The sequence below is a fragment of the Anolis sagrei genome, chromosome 2 (genome assembly GCF_037176765.1).
Source record: "Anolis sagrei isolate rAnoSag1 chromosome 2, rAnoSag1.mat, whole genome shotgun sequence".
Classification (NCBI taxonomy): domain Eukaryota; kingdom Metazoa; phylum Chordata; class Lepidosauria; order Squamata; family Dactyloidae; genus Anolis; species Anolis sagrei.
In genome coordinates, this window is record NC_090022.1 from 290574721 (window position 1) to 290595597 (window position 20877).

At 42.4% G+C, this 20877-nt stretch overlaps 1 protein-coding gene across 2 annotated transcripts in view; it reads left to right on the plus strand.

The window, feature by feature from the left end:
- Window positions 1-20877, plus strand: part of PSTPIP2 (proline-serine-threonine phosphatase interacting protein 2) — a 69189-nt gene that overhangs the window by 17062 nt on the left and 31250 nt on the right. For both annotated transcript variants that reach the window (XM_060761207.2, XM_060761208.2), the window contains exons 2-4: window positions 10708-10808; window positions 11780-11857; window positions 13520-13554. In XM_060761207.2, the coding sequence (XP_060617190.2) occupies window positions 10708-10808; window positions 11780-11857; window positions 13520-13554 (214 nt within the window). The remainder of the gene's footprint in view (window positions 1-10707; window positions 10809-11779; window positions 11858-13519; window positions 13555-20877) is intronic.

The window sequence follows — 20877 nt, forward strand, 5'->3', positions numbered from 1 at the left end:
CTGTACCCTCAATTCGCTTCTGACATGATAAAAAAATTAAGTTTCCCATTGGCAGTGAATTGGTCACCTTCCAAGGGAAACTCACAATTGAGTTGTGCTGGAATAATAGAATCATAGAATCATAGAATCAAAGAGTTGGAAGAGACCTCATGGGCCATCCAGTCCAACCCCCTGCCAAGAAGCAGGAATATTGCATTCAAATCACCCCTGACAGATGGCCATCCAGCCTCTGTTTAAAAGCTTCCAAAGAAGGAGCCTCCACCACACTCCAGGGCAGAGAGTTCCACTGCTGTACGGTTCTCACAGTCAGGAAGTTCTTCCTCATGTTCAGATGGAATCTCCTCTCTTGTAGTTTGAAGCCATTGTTCCGCGTCCTAGTCTCCAGGGAAGCAGAAAACAAGCTTGCTCCCTCCTCCCTGTGGCTTCTTCTCACATATCTGTACATGGCTATCATATCTCCTCTCAGCCTTCTCTTCTTCAGGCTAAACATGCCCAGCTCCTTAAGCTGCTCCTCATAGGGCTTGTTCTCCAGACCCTTGATCATTTTAGTCGCCCTCCTCTGGACACATTCCAGCTTGTCAATATCTCTCTTGAATTGTGGTGCCCAGAATTGGACACAATATTCCAGATGTGGTCTAACCAAAGCAGAATAGAGGGGTAGCATTACTTCCTTAGATCTAGACACTGTGCTCCTCTTGATGCAGGCCAAAATCCCATTGGCTTTTTTTGCCGCCACATCACATTGTTGGTTCATGTTTAACTTGTTGTCCACGAGGACTCCAAGATCTTTTTCACACGTACTGCTCCCGAGCCAGGCATTGTCACCCATTCTGTATCTTTGCATTTCATTTTTCCTGCCAAAGTGGAGTATCTTGCATTTGTCACTGTTGCATTTGTCACAAAATTAACAAAATGTTGAACTTCATTTTGTTAATTTTGGCCCATCTCTCTAATCTGTCAAGATTGTTTTGAATCCTGCTCCTGTCCTCTGGAGTATTGGCTAGACACAATGCGACTCAATTTTGAAATTTTCATCGAACCTTCGATCAATATTAATCATATAGTCATACTAGAGGATTCAGAGATTCCTCGAGAGAACATCTTAATTAAATCTATGATTAAGCAAAAGCGAAACCCATAAATGTGTTGGGCTGATTGTACTTGGGTTTATGCTTCATTACTGTTACTAGGGTCCTTTTTGTTCAATGAGGATCTAATTGCAGCTTTGAATCCACCAGAACTTAAATCAGATACCCAGCAGTGTGATGCTGAAATAAAAAATGAAAGCTAAGGCATTTGATTATTTCCCACATCACTGTCTTCCTTCCTGGCATATGACACAAGGAGAAGTAGGCAGGCTGGCAGGGTTTTACTATAAACAGAATCCTATAAGTGTATTTTAAGGAAAAAGGAACAGCAAACTGAGAGGGCATCTACACTGAAGAATAAAGGAAGTTGGACACCGCTTTAACTGCTTTGGCTGAAAGCTATGGAGTCCTGGAAGTTGTAGCTTTAGACTTCTCCACCAAAGACAACCTTTATTTTATTTATTTGTCGTGTCAGGGCAACCAGTCAATTGTATTACATTTCTAACAGAATAAAACAAACAAACAGACAAAATGCAAAATTTGCGAGTTTGGTAGTTGATTAAATGTCCTTTGACCAGTATCTGGCCACTTGTAGTGCTTCTGGTGTTGCTGCAAGAAGGTCCTCCATTGTGCATGTGGCAGGGCTCAGGTTGCATTGCAGCAGGTGGTCAGTGGTTTGCTCCTCTCCACACTCACATATTGTGGCTTCCACTTTGTAGCCCCATTTCCGAAGGTTAGCTCTTCATCTCGTGGTGCCAGAGCACAGTCTGTTCAGCGCCTTCCAAGTCGCCCAGTCTTCTGTGTGCCCAGGGGGGAGTCTCTCATTTGGTATCAGCCATTGGGTTTGAGCCTGCCACTTTTGGACTCTCGCTTGCTGAGGTGTTCCAGCGAGTGTCACTGTAGATCTTAGAAAACTATTTCTAGATTTAAGTCATTGACGTGCTGGCTGATACCCAAATGGGATGAGCTAGAGATGTCACTGCCTTACTCCTTTCACTATTGGCTGCTACTTCCCGGCGGATGTCAGGTGGTACAATACCGGCTAAACAGTGTAATTTCTCCAGTGGTGTAGGGCGCAGACACCCCGTGATAATGTGGCATGTCTCATTAGGAGCCACATTTCCTGTTTTAGCATGGTGAGATGTATTCCACACTGGGCATGCATACTCAGCAGCAGAGTAGCATAGGGCAAGGGCAGATGTCTTTACTGTGTCTGGTTGTGATCCCAAGGTTGTGCCAGTCAGCTTTCGCATGATATTGTTTCTAGCAACCACTTTTTACTTTTTGTAAGTCAGCACGGTCCAGAGTGACTCCCAGGTATTTGGGTGCGTTGCAATGCTCCAGTGGGAATCCTTCTCAGGTGATCCTCAGAGCTCAAAGACAAAGATCCTCAAAGATAACCCGTACCTCACCAACCTTCAAATCCTATTACGCCATGGCAGTTAAAGTAGTTTCAAACTACATTAATTCTGCAGTGTATAATCAGCCTTATTATCTGACTCAGGAAACATATTTTGGAGATGGTAACTCCAAATGTTTGGGGGTAATAGGTAATAAAGTAATAACTCAATAATAATCATGGGAGACATTCATTTCTACATACTTTTCCTTGTTTCTGCAATAAAAGTATGGACCCAAAATCTAGATGTAATGCATCACTGGGAGGTGTGCAGGTATCAATATTACACCTGGCAATACTTGCTGGAATGGGGAGAAAGTGATTAACCTCCATACTTGGAAACCCAAGGCTAATTGCAGCCCAGACAACTACCTCTTAAGTAACTTTTCCAAAGCCCAGATCACTCTGTGTGTGTGCATATGTGTTTTCTGTTGCTGCTGTTGCGCCAAGGACTCATCATCTTGGGACCTGTCACCTTGCAATTGCCTATCTGCATTTTCCACTGATATTCCTTCAAGAGCTCTTTCTTCCTGGGGTTACGTTTCCATTTATAGCTGTGCCGCAGATGGTGACCTAGATAACCTCTGGAGCCAATATGTTTGCTTTTCTGCCCTCCGGCATTTGTGACAGTTCAGTAGGTGCAACCAGGCATGCAGCTGATATGTCACTCACAGTGCACCTACACTGTGGAATTAATGCAGGTTGACAGCACTTTAACTGCTGTGGCTCAATGCTGTGGAATTAAACGGCTTGCAGTTTGGTGAGGCACCCGCCCCCTTTAGCAGGTAAGGCTTGTAAAACTACAACTTCCAAGGTTCCATACTATGTGAGCTAAAATGGTATCAAACTTCATTATTTCTCCAGTGGAATCTGGGACTATCCATGTGCGAACACTGTGTCTAGAACTTGGTAATATTACTATCATGGACAATAACTCTCAAAATCCCCCCAGGCATCATAGCTATTTGTTGTTATCTGTATCTTCCGGTTGCTTCTGGAGTGAAAGAATCAGCCGGCTACGAAGACGTTGCCCAGAGGACACCCGGATGTCTTGCAATCCTGCGAGGAGGCTTCTCTCATGTCCCCCAGTGTGGAACACATCTCACCACGTTAAAACAGTGGATGTGGCTCTTAATGAGACATGCCATATTATCACGGGGTGCCTGCGCCCTACACCACTGGAGAAATTACAATGTTTAGCCGGTATTGCACCACCTGACATCCGCCGGGAAGTAGCAGCCAATAGTGAAAGGACCAAGGCAGAGACATCTCCAGCTCATCCCCTGTTTAGGTATCAGCCACCATGTCAATGACTTAAATCAAGAAATAGTTTTCTAAGATCTACAGAGACACTCGCTAGAACACCTCAGGAAGCGAGAGTCCAAAAGTGGCAGGCTCAAACCCAGGACCTCAATCAATGGCTGATACCAAATGAGAGACTCCCCCCTAGGCACACAGAAAACTGGGCGACTTGGAAGGCGCTGAACAGACTGTGCTCTGGCACCACGAGATGCAGAGCCAACCTTAAGAAATGGGGCTACAAAGTGGAATACACGACATGCGAATGTGGAGAAGAGCAAACCACAGACTACCTTACTACAATGCAACCTGAGCCCTGCCACATTCACAATGGAGGACCTTCTTGTGGCAACTCCAGAGGCACCCCAAGTGGCCAGATACTGGTCAAAGGACATTTAATCAACTACCAAGTTTGCAAACTTTGTGTTTGTTTTGTTCTGTTAGAAATGTAATACAATTGTCTGGTTGCCCCTGACACGATAAATACAAATAAATCTGTATCTTCCTGGCAATGATTATGGATCTGCAATCCAGTTCTGGATGTATTCTATTTCCAAATGAAAAGGGAAGTTCTCTGTATTTAATGCCACTATTAAGTAGCCATTCTGTTCCAGTTGTTCTACTACCTCTGTTATCTCTACTTTGAAACAATTGGCCTTCAGTTAAAAAGTATCAGAATAAAAATTGTGTTTGTCTTTGTGTTGAGAATTCATCTTAGAAATCCCCCTTTCTTTCATTTTGACTTCCTTTGTGCCTCTTGAATCTTGGAAATACAACAGTCAAAAATGTCTTAGGACAGTGTTTTTACCGGGGCCCACTTGGACTAGGGCCTGCTTTGACTATCAAAGATGTCAGATGGTCTCCTAAGCAACTCAAGACGTGGATCCTCGCCAAACTATTTTCCAAACAAACAGGAACAGAAGCATTCAGTTATTCACTGTTTTTATACCCCACCCTTCTCACCCTGAAGGAGACTCAAAGTGGCATGTTTCTTGAATGGTTATCAAATTAAAAAAATCAATTTTGTTATGTCAGCACTTTGGAGTGCTTTCTCCACTGACATCCTCTCTGATCATTGAGAATAAACCTCTGCTTTTGTGTTCCAGCCCTTCTGTGTCTGTTCTGTCTTCCAGGAGCTTGGTTTGCATTGCCCCTTACTATTTACATTTCTCATTTTAGTTGCATGATATAGCATCCTTTTGCATTTCCCCCAGGGTCGCTACAGTCTTAGCAGCACCCTGAAAGTTAACCATAAACAAGGGCTTAAAGTCAGCCTGCAAAGCCTTTTGCTGTTATTGGCTTAAAAAGGTATCTCTTTGGTCCAGAGACCGCCCCTTTTCCTGGGGATGAGATCTCCATTTTGGGGAAGCTCTCCTGCCTTCTTCAGTTTAGAAAAAGCCTCAAATGTGCTTGTGGTCAAGTTAGGCAGCTCGGACAAGCCATCGTGAGTACTTACCTTCTCGCCTTTGAAACTGGTGCTGAGCTTAGATAGGGGAAGACCTGTTCTTTCTACAAATAGCAGCTCAGCACGAGGGGAGAGAATATCCCAGGATTTCTCTGCCATTGGGAGAGGCTCTATTACTTCATCCCCAAGCTAGCTTTGAGCTTAGATAGGGAAAGATCTGCTCTTTCTAATAATAGCAGCTCAGGGCTAGGGTAAAGAATCCCAGGATTTTTCTACCTTTGGGGAAAGTTAACTCAGCAGCTGAAGGAAAAAGGAAGGAAAGAACATCTACATGATTTCACAAGTTGACTGTTTGTGTTTGTAACTTCAACAAGCTGTGCCAAGTCTGCCAAGGACTTTGAGAAATAAATATTCTGTTTGATGTTCAAACCTGGAGTGGCCTCAGTTGTTGGAAATCCTAAGCTTCTAAGTAAGGCACTCATAGTTCACCTGGATAAAGAGAGAAGCACATCTTAGTGTTAACTTTACAGTGTCTGGGTGTGACAGCACAGTGTCTAATTTGGCCTTCTGGAAAGCGAGACATGCTGGGCTTCTGAACCCACGGTTTTAGTGGAGCTGAAATCACTCAACACTAAAACCGCAACACTAGACTGGCTCACATTTTTTTGGATATACAAAATATCTATAGTGGGCCTCAATTCTTTATGTCAGATAGGGCAATTGTTGCTGGAGGCTGTGCTATTTGTTATAGGTAGCTTTTCTAAAAGGACTATTTACATTTCTCATTTTCCTGGATTATTTGATGCCCATTTCCAGAATCTACATCAACTTTTTATTCCCACCTGCATGATTTTTTTTAAAAAAATCTGAAATATATTGCAAAAAACCCTCTCCAACTAATGTAAACATATTCATTATAGGAACACTATCTAGCCATTAGAACCAATGCCATCAAAGCCAGAATTGAAAAGTCGATGACAGATCCCAAGTGTAGACTCTGCAAGGAAGCAGATGAAATGATAGATCCCATCCTCAGCTGCTGCAAGAAGATCGCGCAGATAGACTACAAGCAGAGGCATAACACTGTTGCTCAGATGATTCATTGGAACTTGTGCCACAAAGACTATCTGCCTGCGACAAAGAACTGGTGGGATCACAAGCCAGAAAAAGTTACAGAAAATGAACACATCAAGCTACTCTGGGACTTCTGGATTCAGACAGACAGAGTTTTGGAGCACAATACTTCTGACCTCACAATCATGTTAAAAAACAAAGTATGGATCTGGGTTGTTGTAGGATTTTTTGGGCTATATGGCCATGGTCTAGAGGCATTCTCTCCTGACTTTTCACCTACATCTATGGCATCATCAGAGGTAGTGAGGTCTGTTGGAACTAGGAAAAAGGGTTTATATATCTGTGGAATGACCAGGGTGAGACAAAGGGCTCTTGTCTGCTGGAGCTAGGTGTGAATGTTTCAACTGACCACCTTGATTAGCATCTAATGGCCTGACAGGGCCTAGAGCAAACTTGTGTTGAGAGGTGATTAGATGTCCTTGTTTGTTTCCTCTCTGTTGTTGTGCTGTTGTAATTTTAGAGTTTTTTAAATACTGGTAGCCAGATTTTGTTCATTTTCATGGTTTCCTCCTTTCTGCTGAAATTGTCCACATGCTTGTGTATTTCAATGGCTTCTCTGTGTAGTCTGAATCGTCGATGTTGCAATCCCAAGTGACAGCAGGATTGCAGAGAAACAACTGGAAAATCTGGCACGATATGAGGATTTAAAAATTGAACTGCAAAGACTCTGGCACAAACCAGTCAAGGTGGTCCCAGTGGTGATCAGCACACTGGGTGCAGTGTCTAAAAACTTGGCCTGCACTTAAACACAATCGGCGCGGACAAAATTACCATCTGCCAGCTGCAGAAGGCCACCTTACTGGGATCTGCACGCATTATTCGTCGATACATCACACAGTCCTAGACATATCGGACTAGACATATCGGAAGTATCCGATATGTGATCCAATACAACAGCCAGCAGAGTGATCTTGTCTGCTGTGGACTCATCTTGTTGTGTTTCAAATAATAATCATAATAACAACTTTATCCTTGCACCCCGCCACCATCTCCCAGAAGGCACTTGAGCTGGCTTACATATAGGACAGAAAGTCCAACAGACATAAAAGCAAAACAATCCATTAAAAGAAAAACACCACTAAAATAAGAGCATTGTAAAATACAACAATCCAGATAAAACACAATGAAATGTAAGAGAATAAAACAGCAGCATTGAAGCTCCATCAGATAGCGTTCAACAAAAACCAATGACTAGAATTACTAAAATGGGCATGACCAGGCCATAAAAGGCATGGTCATGGGATAGTGCAAGACAGAGTACCATAGGGCGGGGGGAATTGGATGAAGTGCAGAGAACAGAGTAGTATCTGGCGACCTAGAGGCTGGGCATTTATAACTAGGGACTAGCCATTCTCAAATGCTTGCTTGAACATCCAGATTTTCTCAGACTGTTTCATTTCACCGGGGTTGGAACTACATTGCCATATAAGGCAGTTTGAACTGCATTATATGGTCAGTGTAGGCCCATATAATGCCGTTTGGCGCAGTTCGAACTTCATCACATGGCAGCGTAGATCTGTTTGTCTGGCAAGGTTTCCAGCAAGTGAGATAAGACATGCTTGTTCTCATTTCGCAGAAAGGGAAACAAGGTTTATAGAAGCATTGTACAGAACTTGGGAATATAACTCCAGGAGTCATAAAGCCCTGTTTACCTCTCCGAATGTATTCTCCCCTACGAACCATCAAGATTACTAAGATCATCTGGAGAGGCCCTGCGGCTGGTGGGGACGAGGGACAGGGCCTTCTCGGTGGTGGCCCCACGACTCTGGAACTCTCTCCCTCTGGAGGCCAGAACCGCCCCATCCATCCTAACATTAAGGAAACGGGTGAAGACGTGGCTGTGGAGTCAGGCCTTCGAGGAATGAGACAACACCATAGGACTCTGGATGGAAGTGGATATAGATCCATCTTATTAGGACGACTGACCACTGTAGTTTTATATTTAGTGTTTTTAAAGTTGTTTTGTAATTTGTGATATATGATATTTTAATGAATGTATATGTTTTTATGGCTGTAAACCGGGCTGAGTCCCTCGACGAGGTTGAGAAGCTCGGTATACAAAACTGTGAAATAAATAAATAAATAAATAAATAAAGCTTTTCCAACAGACTAGTTGGAGATTCTGAAGATTGTGGCTCCAGCCCCATCTATACTGCCATTATATAATGCAGTTTGAAACTGCATTGTGTAGTTAGTGTAGACTCATATAGCACAGGTCGGTGCAGTTAAACTGCATTATATGAGCCTATACCGGGAGCTCCCGGTGGTGCAGTGGGTTAAACTGCTGAGCTGCTAAACTTGTTGACCAAAAGGTCGCAGGTTTGAATCTGGTGAGTGGCATGAGCTTCCACTGTCAGCCCCAGCTTCTGCCAACTAGTAGTTTGGAAACATGCATATGTGAGTAGATCAATAGGTACCGCCCCGAGGGGAAGATAACGGCGCTCCATGCAGTCATGCTGGCCACATGACCTCGGAGGTGTCTATGGACAACACTGGCTCTTCGGCTCAGGAATGGAGATGAGCACCAACCCCAGAGTCGAATACGACTGGACTTTCAGCCCCAGCTTCTGCCAACTTAGCAGTTCAAAAACATGCATATGTGAGTGATCAATAGGTACCGCCCCGGTGGGAAGATTACGGCGCTCCATGCAGTCATGCTGGCCACATGACCTCGGAGGTGTCTACGGACAACACCGGCTCTTCGGCTCAGGAATGGAGAAGAGCACCAACCCCCAGGGTCGAATACGACTGGACTTAATGTCAGGGGAAAACCTTTACCTTTACCTTTACCTACACTGACCATATAGTGTATTATATGGTAGTGCAGGTGGAGTCTCAAAAAGGTAAGCAGCTGTATCTGGCTGGGTTGTTGAGAGTTTTCCGGTCTGTATGGCCATGTTCCAGAAGCACTCTCTCCTGATGTTTTGCCTGCATCTATGGCAGGCATCCTCAGAGGTTGTGAAGTAGCTTTGGTTCCTTTTTGAGCTTAAAAGTTGACCACAGAACAGTGCCATTTTGGACCTAGTCTGCTTTTAAAATCAAGGTTTTCATATGTGGTACTTCTGCTTTCCTTTGCAACTTAGGAACATCCCAGAATGCCTTTATAAGTTATTCAGGATACCTCTTATATGGGAAGTCTCTATGGCCATAGGCAGGCATGCATTTCATCATAGAGTTGGAAGGGGCTATAAGAGCCGTAGAGTCCTACATTGTGCTCAGGTAGCTGTCCAGTCTCTTTGAAAACATCAGGTGCTTTATGATGTCTCCTGCTGCTGAAATTCTTTGAAGTGGAGATACCAGGAATAATAAAACTGGAGATGGCGAGGACCTTAATTTTTTCCACTTGGAGGCAATATGTGTTTGTATTGTTGTTGTAGTGGGTGCCCGTGGAGGCTACTTACAGACTATGGATTTAGTCCTCTGTTAGTAAATCAACACTAAGCAAGTTTGCATTGCTGTAGACAATTGGAGAGTATTCAGTATTGCGATAAATAATGTTGCATGGAGTCTGGAGGAGATGAAAGATTAATTGAAGAAACCGATTCTCTCCCCATGCCAACTACTTCCTGTTTTCTGACTATTTTTTATTGTATTGACTAAAGCTTTCATTGTTGGAATCATTGGGTTGTTGTGAGTTTTTGACGCTGTAGGGCCATGTTTGTGGCGCAGCTGGCTGAGTGTCAGCTGCATTAAGATCACTCTGACCAAAAAGGTCATGAGTTCGAAGCCAGCCCGGGTTGGAGTGGGTTTCCAACCAATTGTGTGTAGCCTGTTGTTGACCTTTGCAACCCGAAAGACAGTTGCATCTGTCAAGTAGGAAAATAAGGTACCACCTTAAAGTGTGGGGAGGCTAAATTAACTGATTTATGAGGCCATAAAGAAGACTCCAGCAAAGCATTCCAGCGGGGAAGCATGCGGGGAATGCGGAAGTGCTTCATCAGTGTCGCAGATGGACGATGAAATCAACAGCTCCCCTGGCGGCCAGAAAAAGTTAAATAGCCTCTGTGTATGTCTGCATATGTTTGCATGTCAAAAATTGGCATTGAATGTTTGCCATATATGTGTACACTGTAATCCTCCCTGAGTCCCCTGCGGTGTGAGAAGGGCGGAATATAAAAGATGTAAATAAATAAATAAATAAATAATGTTCCAGAAGCATTCTCTACTGACGTTTCGCCTGCATCTATGGCAGGCATCCTGAGAGGTTGTGTATCTGGTTGCTTTGTTTATTATTTAGGACTAATTTGAGGCCGTATCCCTGATTTTAAAATAAGAAAATGTGACACAGCATAAAGTGGCTTATTTCTGCTCTGTCCATAATAGGGACAATAGTTTATCTTTCCTAATAAATGTGTTTTGTGTTTTGTCAACTCTTTTCTCAGTCTACCGATCTGATCAGCACAACAGGATATGACAGTATCATCCAACACCTGAACGATGGCAGGAAGAACTGCAAGGAATTCGAAGACTTCTTGAAGGAAAGGTATGTGCCTTTGTTTGGAAACATTGGAAGTGTCAGGTTTTACAATGTATTGTAATGTAATATAGCTGAGTCATGCACTGCTAATAGGCTTCTATTGGAAATGCTGAGTCATGCATTAACTGTATATAGGGAATCATTTGGGGAATGTGTTCTAGCCTAGTCCAGGTGATTGTGAATGATGTAATCCTGGGTCTGAGTTAAGTTAATGAGTTGGGAACCAATCAGAGATTGCTATGTGTAATTGTATAGAATGGTATATAAGGAAGTCATGTAGAGTGTATACTCTCTCCTTGTGCTGTGATGCTGTTCGTCGAAGGCTCTATGTAATTGATTAAAAGAACCTGTCTGCTAAGACAAGATATAACCATGTGCTGTGGTAAGTTTGTAGTGTCATCTAGATTGGATGTGCTCAAGTGCCTGTAAAAGAGTTCCAGAGTGACTGCAGTTTGTGCGAGCAGTTGACTGAAAATACTGTGCAGGAAGAAGCTACTGGACAGCACTGAAGTTGTGCAACTGATCTGCTGCTGAATTGTGAAATTAATCTCAACAGGAAGGATATAGTTCCTGATGAAAAAGAAGCTTCTATTATCCATCTATCTCCCATCTGTTTATCCCAGGCATGGGCCAACTTTGGCCCTCCGGGTGTTTTGGACTTCAACTCCCACCATTTCTAACCATTTCCATGTCTCAGGCCCTTTCCTTTTCTCAGCTTAAGCAGCTGAGGGGGAAAAGGAAAGGGCCTGAGGCTGTTAGGAATGGTGGGAGTTGAAGTCCAAAACACCCGGAGGGCCAAAGTTGGGCCATGCCTGGCTTATCCCTTAGTTCTTATATATATATTCTTTTCCCCAGGCTTAAGGCAGTTTACTAAAGGCTGACCACCCTGTGGCCACAATTCTGCTTTTCCTTTTTGGTCCCTGCCATATTGTTCTGCCCATTTCCTCTGTTTGTTTCTCTTGCTTCTCAAATTGCAGGGCTTCTATAGAAGAAAGATATGGGAAGGACCTCATGAACTTGTCCAGGAAGAAGCCTTGCGGGCAGACAGAGTTACAGTGAGTCAGCAAGCTTCCTTTACACGGTTCTTTTGCTTTTCTAAAATTCTTTGTCTCAGTTTCTTTATTCTGTGGTTCACCTAATGCTGTATATCAGCGTTTCTCAACCTGGAGGTCGGGACTCCTCAGGGGATCACGAGGGGGGTGCCAGACAGGTCACCAAAGGCCATCAGAAAACACTGTGTTCCTAAGACCATCAGAAATGTGAGTTTTGTGATGGCCTTAGGAACACAGTGCTCTCCGGAAGTAGGTGAACTAATCTCCCCTAAATCACTGTCAATTCCTCCCAAATCCCTCCAGTATTTTCTGTTGGTTCTATGTGGGAAATTTGGCCCAATTTTATCATTGGTGGGGTTCAAGGGGCTCAAGTATTCATGCCAAGTTTGGTCCAAATCCATCATTGTTTGAGTCCACAGTGCTCTCTGGATGTAGGTGAACTACAACTCCACAACGCAAGGTCAATGTGCACCAAACCCTTCCAGTGTTTTCTATTGGTCATGGGAGTTCTGTGTTGGAAGTTTGGTTCCATTGTTGGTGGAGTTCAGAATGCTCTTTGATTGGAGGTGAGCTATAAATCCCAGCAACTACAACTCCCAAATGACAAAATCAATACTTCCCAACCCCACCAGTATACAAATTTGGGCGTATTGGACATTTGTGCCAAATCTGGTCCAGTGAATGAAAATACATCCTGCATATCAGATATTTACATTACGATTTGTAACGGTAGCAAAATTACAGTTATGAAGAAGCAACAGAAATAATGTTATGGTTGGGGGTCACCACAAAATAAGGAACTGTATTAAGAGGTTGTGGCATTTGGAAGATTGAGAACCACTGCTGTACATTCTCAGGGCCTCCAGATAGTTTGGATTTCAGTTCCCAGACTCCCCACTGAAGCTCAACTTTAGTTCAAAAGGTTTGGAAGTCTGATTGTGGAAAAAACGATGATGGTTTTCATAGAAGCTGTATAATGCACTGCTGTATAATGCAGTTTGAACTGTATTGTAATGATCAGTGTAGATCAGTGTAGACCAGGCATGGGCAAACTTTGGCCCTCCAGGTGTTTTGGACTTCAACTCCCACAATTCCTAACAGCCGGTAGGCTGTTAGGAATTGTGGGAATTGAAGTCCAAAACACCTAGAGGATCCAAATTTGCCCATTCCTGCTCTGCACTGTACAATTAATGCAGTTCCACACCACTTTAACATAGCATGACTGAATACTATGTAGTCATGGGAGTTGTAATATCACCAAATGGTTTGCCTTCTCTGCCAAAGTGTGCTGGCGCTTCAACAAACGACAACTCCCAGGATTCTATAGCACTGAGCCATGGCAGTTAAAGTGGGGTCAAACTGCTTTAATTCCACAGTGTAGACACAACATAGTTCCATAATCTGGTTTCATTTGGCTAGTAAGAAGATTACTATGGCGGTTACTGGAAGTGGAAAGAAAGAAAAACCCAGAGGCTGTTGGTTTCAGAGATTGCTTCACTAGGTGTTGAAAGAAGGCCAATTCTGCAAGTTTACAAGGAAGTCTCCTCCTTATTGCCTTTCTGTGACCTGAAAACCAAATAAAAGTAATTATAGTCTGTTTACCAGGCTGCAAACTCTGTTTTCTATGTTTCCCTCCATCTTCACTTGTATTTTTCTGCATTTCAGCACCTTGAAAAGAGCCCTTGAAGTTTTCAAGCAACGTAAGTAGCTCATGGTATCCACCATTTTTAAGAATGTAGCTCGATAATGCATGAATGTTGCACTCCAGACCAGGAAAGCCCTCTGACTTTAAACACCGCACAGTTGAGTAGAAATGCAATCAGTTTATTGAAGATAATTAAAAAGCAGTAAAAATAAAAAGCACTTTAAAAGAAGAGGTAAATCCAATTAGGTAGGAAGATAAGCCGGAACAAACAGTCCAGGAAATTAGTTCATCAAAGTTCATGAAAAACAAAGGCAGAAACTTCTTTAGTAAAATCCAAAAACTAAAACACTTAGCACATGATCATAACATCCATGAACTGAAAACATGAATCAAAGGCACTTGACACATGGATCTTCCCAAAGCAAGGCTTCCAAGGAACAGGAACGAGGTCTTGACTTGATTCCAAATGATGCTTCATCTGACTACAGGTCCAGTACTTGAGACTTTTATCTCCTCATTACGCTATGTCCCAAACAGCCAGAAATGGGTTTTGTTTTAGCCTTGAATCCCTTATCATTCTTTCTTTGAGCCTGGCAGAATGCCTAAGAGACTGGTCTGCTTTTCTATTCTGACTAATAACATTCCGCTATCTATTTGCTCATTAATTTCTGCAGCTGGCCCAGGTGCCGACCTATTCCCAGGCTCTAAACTATGGGAATTCTCTGGTAGCAATTCAGGGAGCACACCACACATGTTCCCCACACCCTTCTCATGAGATAATACATTTTAAACGGGGATCTCCTGGTCACTCTCTGCATCAATATCATTGGAAACACCGTTACCCACATGAACCTCATTGTCATCATTCCCCACATCCAAAGCACCCTGATCCTTAAACACAATCACAGGGTGAACTCCAACAATGAAGCTGATGTAGATGACTTCAAAGATTTGCTCCCCCTCTGATTCAGTTGCAACCAATTATGTCAAATCTCAGGGGAAATTTACTTTTGTTGACTACAATACCCAGCATCCCCACGATAGTATGTAGATGTAGTCAAATACATACATACACATACATACATAAACATTCTTGCCGATAGTTACATAACTATCTACACATATTTTCTCACCAATCTACAGTAGACCTCAGTTAACATGCACCAGGAGGATTGGTAGGCAACAGTTATTTACTTCTGTTTATTTTTACATTAGCAAGTAAATTAGCAGTAAATGTCATGAGTGAAAGCACTTCTTGGATGGCCCTTGGATTCTTTTCCAAATCTGCCATCCTGTGATTCTAAATAAACATGGTTTAGTTTATATTTGAAACACGGAGAGCAATACAGTTTCATTGCAGTGTATTACAGGCAGGTGTGGCGGCGCTAACGGGGTCAATCCAGGGTTGAATCATCTTAATTACAGCTGAGTTATTTTGGTGGTGTAGACAAGCACCCAGTCTTTTCCACGCAATGTTAAAATAGATTTGCATGTCGCCTCTTGTAGATGATCATTTGCCCGGCGTGTCATTCAACGCTCTTCACCTCGTTAAATGCATTTCCCAGCCCCACCTAAAAATACCAAAACTGAAGGTTGAATTGCAGCCTTTGCATGGAAACCCTGTGCTCTGTGTTAAGGCTTCATTTGCCTTAAGAAAGGTTTTTGGTTTTGAAGGAAGGAGAGACCTCATCCAACCATTTCCACACACTAATATTGGCATTACAATGTGTTGTCGAAGTCTTTCATGATTGGAATCATTGGGTTGTTGTGAGTTTTCTGGGCTGTATGGCCATGTTCCAAAAGCATTCTCTCCTTACGTTTTGCCTGCACCTATGGCAGGCATCCTCAGAGGTTACCTCATCCACCTCTGAGGATGCCTACCATAGATGCAGGATAAACTTCAGGAGAGAATGCTTCTGGAAGATGGCCAGACAACCTGGAAAACTCACAAAAATCCATTGCCATTACAGTATTGCTCGTATATTCATGGGGAATACATTCCTGAATTTACTATGGAAATAGGAAATTATGGATAATAGCGAACTTCCTGATGTTTCACCTGCATCTGTGGCTGGCATTCTCAGAAGTTTTTGAGGTCTGTTGGAAATGAGGCAAGTGGGGTGTGTGTGTGTATGTATGTATTTTTATTTATATAGGATATATATCTATATCTATCTATATATAAATGCTCTGTGAATAATGAGTACGTTGAAAACAAAAGAACCAATGAACGAAATCACACCAAATTTGACTATAAAACATCTCACAATACAAGGAGTGACCATCACTCAAAAATTATGATTTTGTCATTTGGGAGTTGTAGTTGCTGGGATTTATAGTTCACCTACAATCAAAGACCATTCTGAACTCCACCAACAATGGAATTGAACCAAACTTGGCACAAGAACTCCATGACCAACAGAAAATACTGGAAGGGTTTGGTGGGCACTGACCTTGAGTTTGGAAGTTGTAGTTCACCTACATCAAGAGAGCACTGTGGAATCAAATAATGATGGATCTGGACCAAACTTGGCACAAGCACTCAACACGGCCAAATATGAACACAGATGGAGTTTGGGGGAAATAGACCTTGACATTTGGGAATTGTAGTCAGTGGGATTCACAGCTCACCTACAATCAAAGAGCATTCTGAACCCCACGAATGACAGAATTGGGGCAATCTTCCCACACAGAACCCCCATGACCAACAGAAAATACTTAAGGCCATCCAGTCCAACTCCCTTCATTAGGGCAAGAATACGTAATCAAAGCCCTCCTGACAAAGAGCCATAGATATAGATAGATAGATAGATAGATAGATAGATAGATAGATGATAGATAGATAGACAGACAGATAGATATTATTCACACACAGACCGATATAGTATCATAGATTTGAAAGGGACCCCTAAAGAAGGACAATTATATGTCGCATGTTCCAGAGTAAGCAAACCAGACAATCTCTACATCAACACTGACGCAGCAAGAAATACTGTTTACCCACAAGCCGAAAGACATCACATATATTAGAAATCAACACTTTCTCATTACTTTATTTCCCAGATCACCAGGCTGGGCCACAGCAACACGTGGCAGGGGATGGCTAGTATATATATATATATCTCCTATATAAATAAAAATGTAATGTTTGTTTGTGGGATTAACATAACTAAAAAACCACTGGACGAATTGACACCAAATTTGAACACAATACATCTATCAGGCCAACGAGTGACCATCACTCATAAAAACACTGAAAAACACAACGGAAGGAACGTAAAAAGGCAAAAGATGCTATAGTGCATGTGTAAAAACGACTCCCCCTGGCAAACAAAACACCCAATAGCATATCCACACTCTCTTCCAGACTACAGCTCCCAGCATCCCCTAGACCAGGCCCTTTAGGAGAGGAGGATGATCCAAATGCACTGATTCCAAGATGCATGCTTTCTTCTCCTTGGATTTCATTGAGAGCATCCCAATCCCTGTGTATTTCCAATTTCCTATTCCTGGGCTGCAACTCCCAGCAATCCTCCAGATGAATAGATTAGATAGAGATAGATAGGTAGGTAGATTGATAGATCGATGAGGAAGACTTCTGGGAAGAAGAAGAGAAGGAAGGAAGGAAGGAAGGAAGGAAGGAGTGAAAGAAAGAAGAGAAAGAGAGGGAAGGTTGTTCACAGGAATGCGTGGTGGGTACAGCTTATATATATATATATATATATATATATATATACACATACATCCCATTGTGAAGATATATTGTATGCCCATTTTAATCCTGGTCTGTTTTTGAGAATTTCCCGGACTTGCTATAACTTTTAAAATGCAGAGCACATGATAACTTTGTTTGTTTCCTTGTTCTTAGGGGTTTCCGATAAATCCCAATCATTTGCATCCTTTATCTCACTTCCTCATGTACTTCAGGGCAGTTGAATAAAGATGCAGCTTTCGCGAGAAGATTTTCCCTAGATCTGTATTGATTTAGTGTATTGTGTGCTCTTCTTCCTTAGGCGACCCAGAGTGGCCCACACCTTACACAGCTTAAAACATTTTGAGATAATAAAAAAATTAAAAATTAAATGTAAACCGTTCATTTGAAAAGAATTAAACCACTGTAACAAGCGAAGAAGGGCAAGGATTTAATATACTGATGATGGCTCTCACTTCTCCAAGGATCCTTTTGTATTGATTTTTCTGTCAGCTTCTTTTACAACTTTAGAGCTACTAGTTCCCTTCAGGAGAAATAAAGTAGGGTATAAATAAATATGAGGATAATGATGATGATGATAATAATAATGATAATTAGCAGACGAAATGATGGATCACATTCTCAGCTGCTGCAATAAGATTACACAGATGGACTACAAGCAGAGGCATAACACCGTTGCTCAGATGATCCATTGGAACTTGTGCCACAAATACCATCTGCCTGTGACAAAGAACCGATGGAATCACAAGCCTGAAAAAGTTACAGAAAATCAAACTACTTTGGGACTTCTGAATTCAGACTGACACAATATTCCTGACCTCATGATCGTGGAAAAAGAACAAAGTATGGATCATCGATGTTGCAATCCCAGGTGACAGCAGAATTGACAAGAAGCAACTCAAAAAGCTGACACGATACGAGGATTTAAAGATCGAACTGCAAAGACTCTGGCACAAGCCAGTAAAGGTGGTCCCTAAAGACATTGGCCTGCACTTAAAAACAATTGGTGCTGACAAAATTATCAGCTGCAAAAGGCCACCCTACTTGGATATGCACGCTTTATTCGCTGGTATGTCACATAGTCCTTGACACTTGGGAAATGTTTGACATGTGACCTAAAACAAAAGGCAGCATAGTGATCTTGTTTGCTGTGTACTAATTTTGCGTCTCCAACAACAACAACAACAACATACCAGGCATTGCCTGGGCTTGCATTTTCTTGATGGCTCTTCCTCTCCTTTCTCCTTTTCCTTCATACACCTCTTCCCTCCCTCCCTTCCTTTCTTCCTTCTTTCCTTCCTTTTTCTTCCCTTTCTTTCCTTTCCTCATACCTTTTCCCTTTCCCTTTCTCTTCCTTCCCACCTTTCTCTCTCTCCTTCCCTTTGTTCACATGTTACCTGCCAATCTCCTTCTCTCCCTTTCTTTCCCAGTCACATCCAATTCGTTTCTCTTCTTTCCCTCATCTCTGGGCCTGGAAGGAATTAGTCTTTTAGTTCTCACCCCTCCATTATTTTAAGTTGGATAGTGAGGGGCTTGTTGTTCAAGCTTGGTCCAGATCCATCAAGCTAGGCAAGAGCTTTTGAGGTACAAACAAACAAACCAACTTGCATACATAGTACTTACATACATACTTTGACTTTTAGATAAATAGATACATAGATAGATAGATGAATTAAAATATGAGACAAAGAACATTAATACTGGAGTGAGAGCACAAAGAGAAAGTGTTAAGTTCATATAGGGAGATTGAGGAAGGCAACTGTATTCACAACACAGTTAACCACACCTCAAGGAGGAACAGAAGAGCACATAACCACAGGATATTTATAGCATTCGACATTCAGTCGAATGTGGGAACAGTTATCAGAAGATGTGAAATCCTGGAAGAGAACAGCCCAGTGCTTGCTAGACGTATTGACCCATCTGGCATAACCTTGGGAAACTGATGTCCATGCCACCTCCACCAGAAACACAACAGTGAAACTCAATAACTTGTGATGGAAAGCTTTTTGGAAGGGTAAAGGGACACTCTGCCTTACTGTATTTCAGAGTTCATCATCATCATCATAATCATCATCACTTTATTTCTTAATTAGTCGCTCTCCACCAAGGTGCTCCAAGCGACTTACAATTTAAAACAGTTTATACACAATATAAAACATTCAATATAAAAACATTCAATATAAAACATTCAACATAAAACATTCAACATAAAAACATTCAGCGGTGACTATGGCAAAATTTGATCCAGTTACTTAAATGCACAACCAAACAGCCAAGTCTTGAGCACCTTTGCAAAAGGTTGCAACTCCGACATTGCTCTAATATATGGAGGCAATGAGTTCCACAGAATTGGAGCATAGATTGAAAAAGCTCTACGCCTTGTAGCTTCCAAATGTGCCTCCCTAGGACCCGGTATGTAGAGGAGATTTTTCTGGGTGGATTGAGGTGACCACTGATGGGGAAAAGGAATGAAGCAGTCCCTAAGATATAAAGGTCCTTGGCCATTTTGAGCTCTAAATGTCAGAATCAGTATCTTGTAAGAGATCCGATGTTCTATTGGTAGCCAATGCAGTTGTTGCAGAATCGGTGTAATATGGGATCTGATAGATGATCCCGCTAGCAGCCTGGCTGCCGCATTTTGGACCATCCGAATCTTCTGGGTTGTTGACTTCGGAAGACCAGCATATAGTCCAACCTCGTGGTGACTGTTGCGTGGATTACTGTTGCTAATGCTTCTACCGAAAGGTAGGATGCCAATTTCCTTGCCTGGCGAAGATGAAAAAAGGCCTGCTTACTTATGGCAGTGATCTGGGCCTCCATCATCAAGAGTTCTAGAGTATAGGAGGATGCTTTGAACTTCTTTGTGCACCATCGAGAGCTATTATGGTGTAGGAACCCTGGTGACAGCAGGGCATTTCCTGAAGTATTAGGGTTGCCATCCATCCCACCATCAATGAGAAGTTGTCCTCTTCTTTTCTGATGTGAGTTTGATCCTGGCTTCTGTGTCCTTTTGAGGAACTTTTATGTGTGTACGTTCCTTCAAGTTGCTGTTGACTTATGGTGGCCTCATGAATTTCATAGGATTTCCTTAGGCAAGGAATACTTGGAAGTGGTTTTACCAGTTCCTTCCTCTGGAATATAGCCAACAGCGCCTGCTATTTGTTGATGCGTCTCCGGCCAAATACTATTGCTTATCTGACAATATCAGACAGGATCTGACTCTTTTAGGGTATTTTGTGTGAATGTATATTCAAGTCACTACCAACTTATGGGGACCCCATGAATTCCATAAGGTTTTCTTAGGCTAGTGGCTCTCAACCTGTGGGTCCCCAGGTGTTTTGGCCTACAGCTCCCAGAAATCCCAGGCAGTTTACCAGCTGTTAGGATTTCTGGGAATTGAAGGCCAAAACATCTGGGAACTAACAGGTTGAGAACAACTCTCTTAGGCCAAGAATACTTAGAGGTGGTTTTACCAATTCTTTCCCTTGAAATATAATCAACAGCACCCTGTATTCATTGATGGTTTCCTACCCAATTACACCATGTGACAACATTTGAAATATGTTTTGTTTTCAAACCACTTCCTGGTTTGAAAGTGTTATTCCTATTTAATTGTGCAGTACTTACTTTGAAAGTAGTTTTTGTACTCCAGAAACTTCGTTT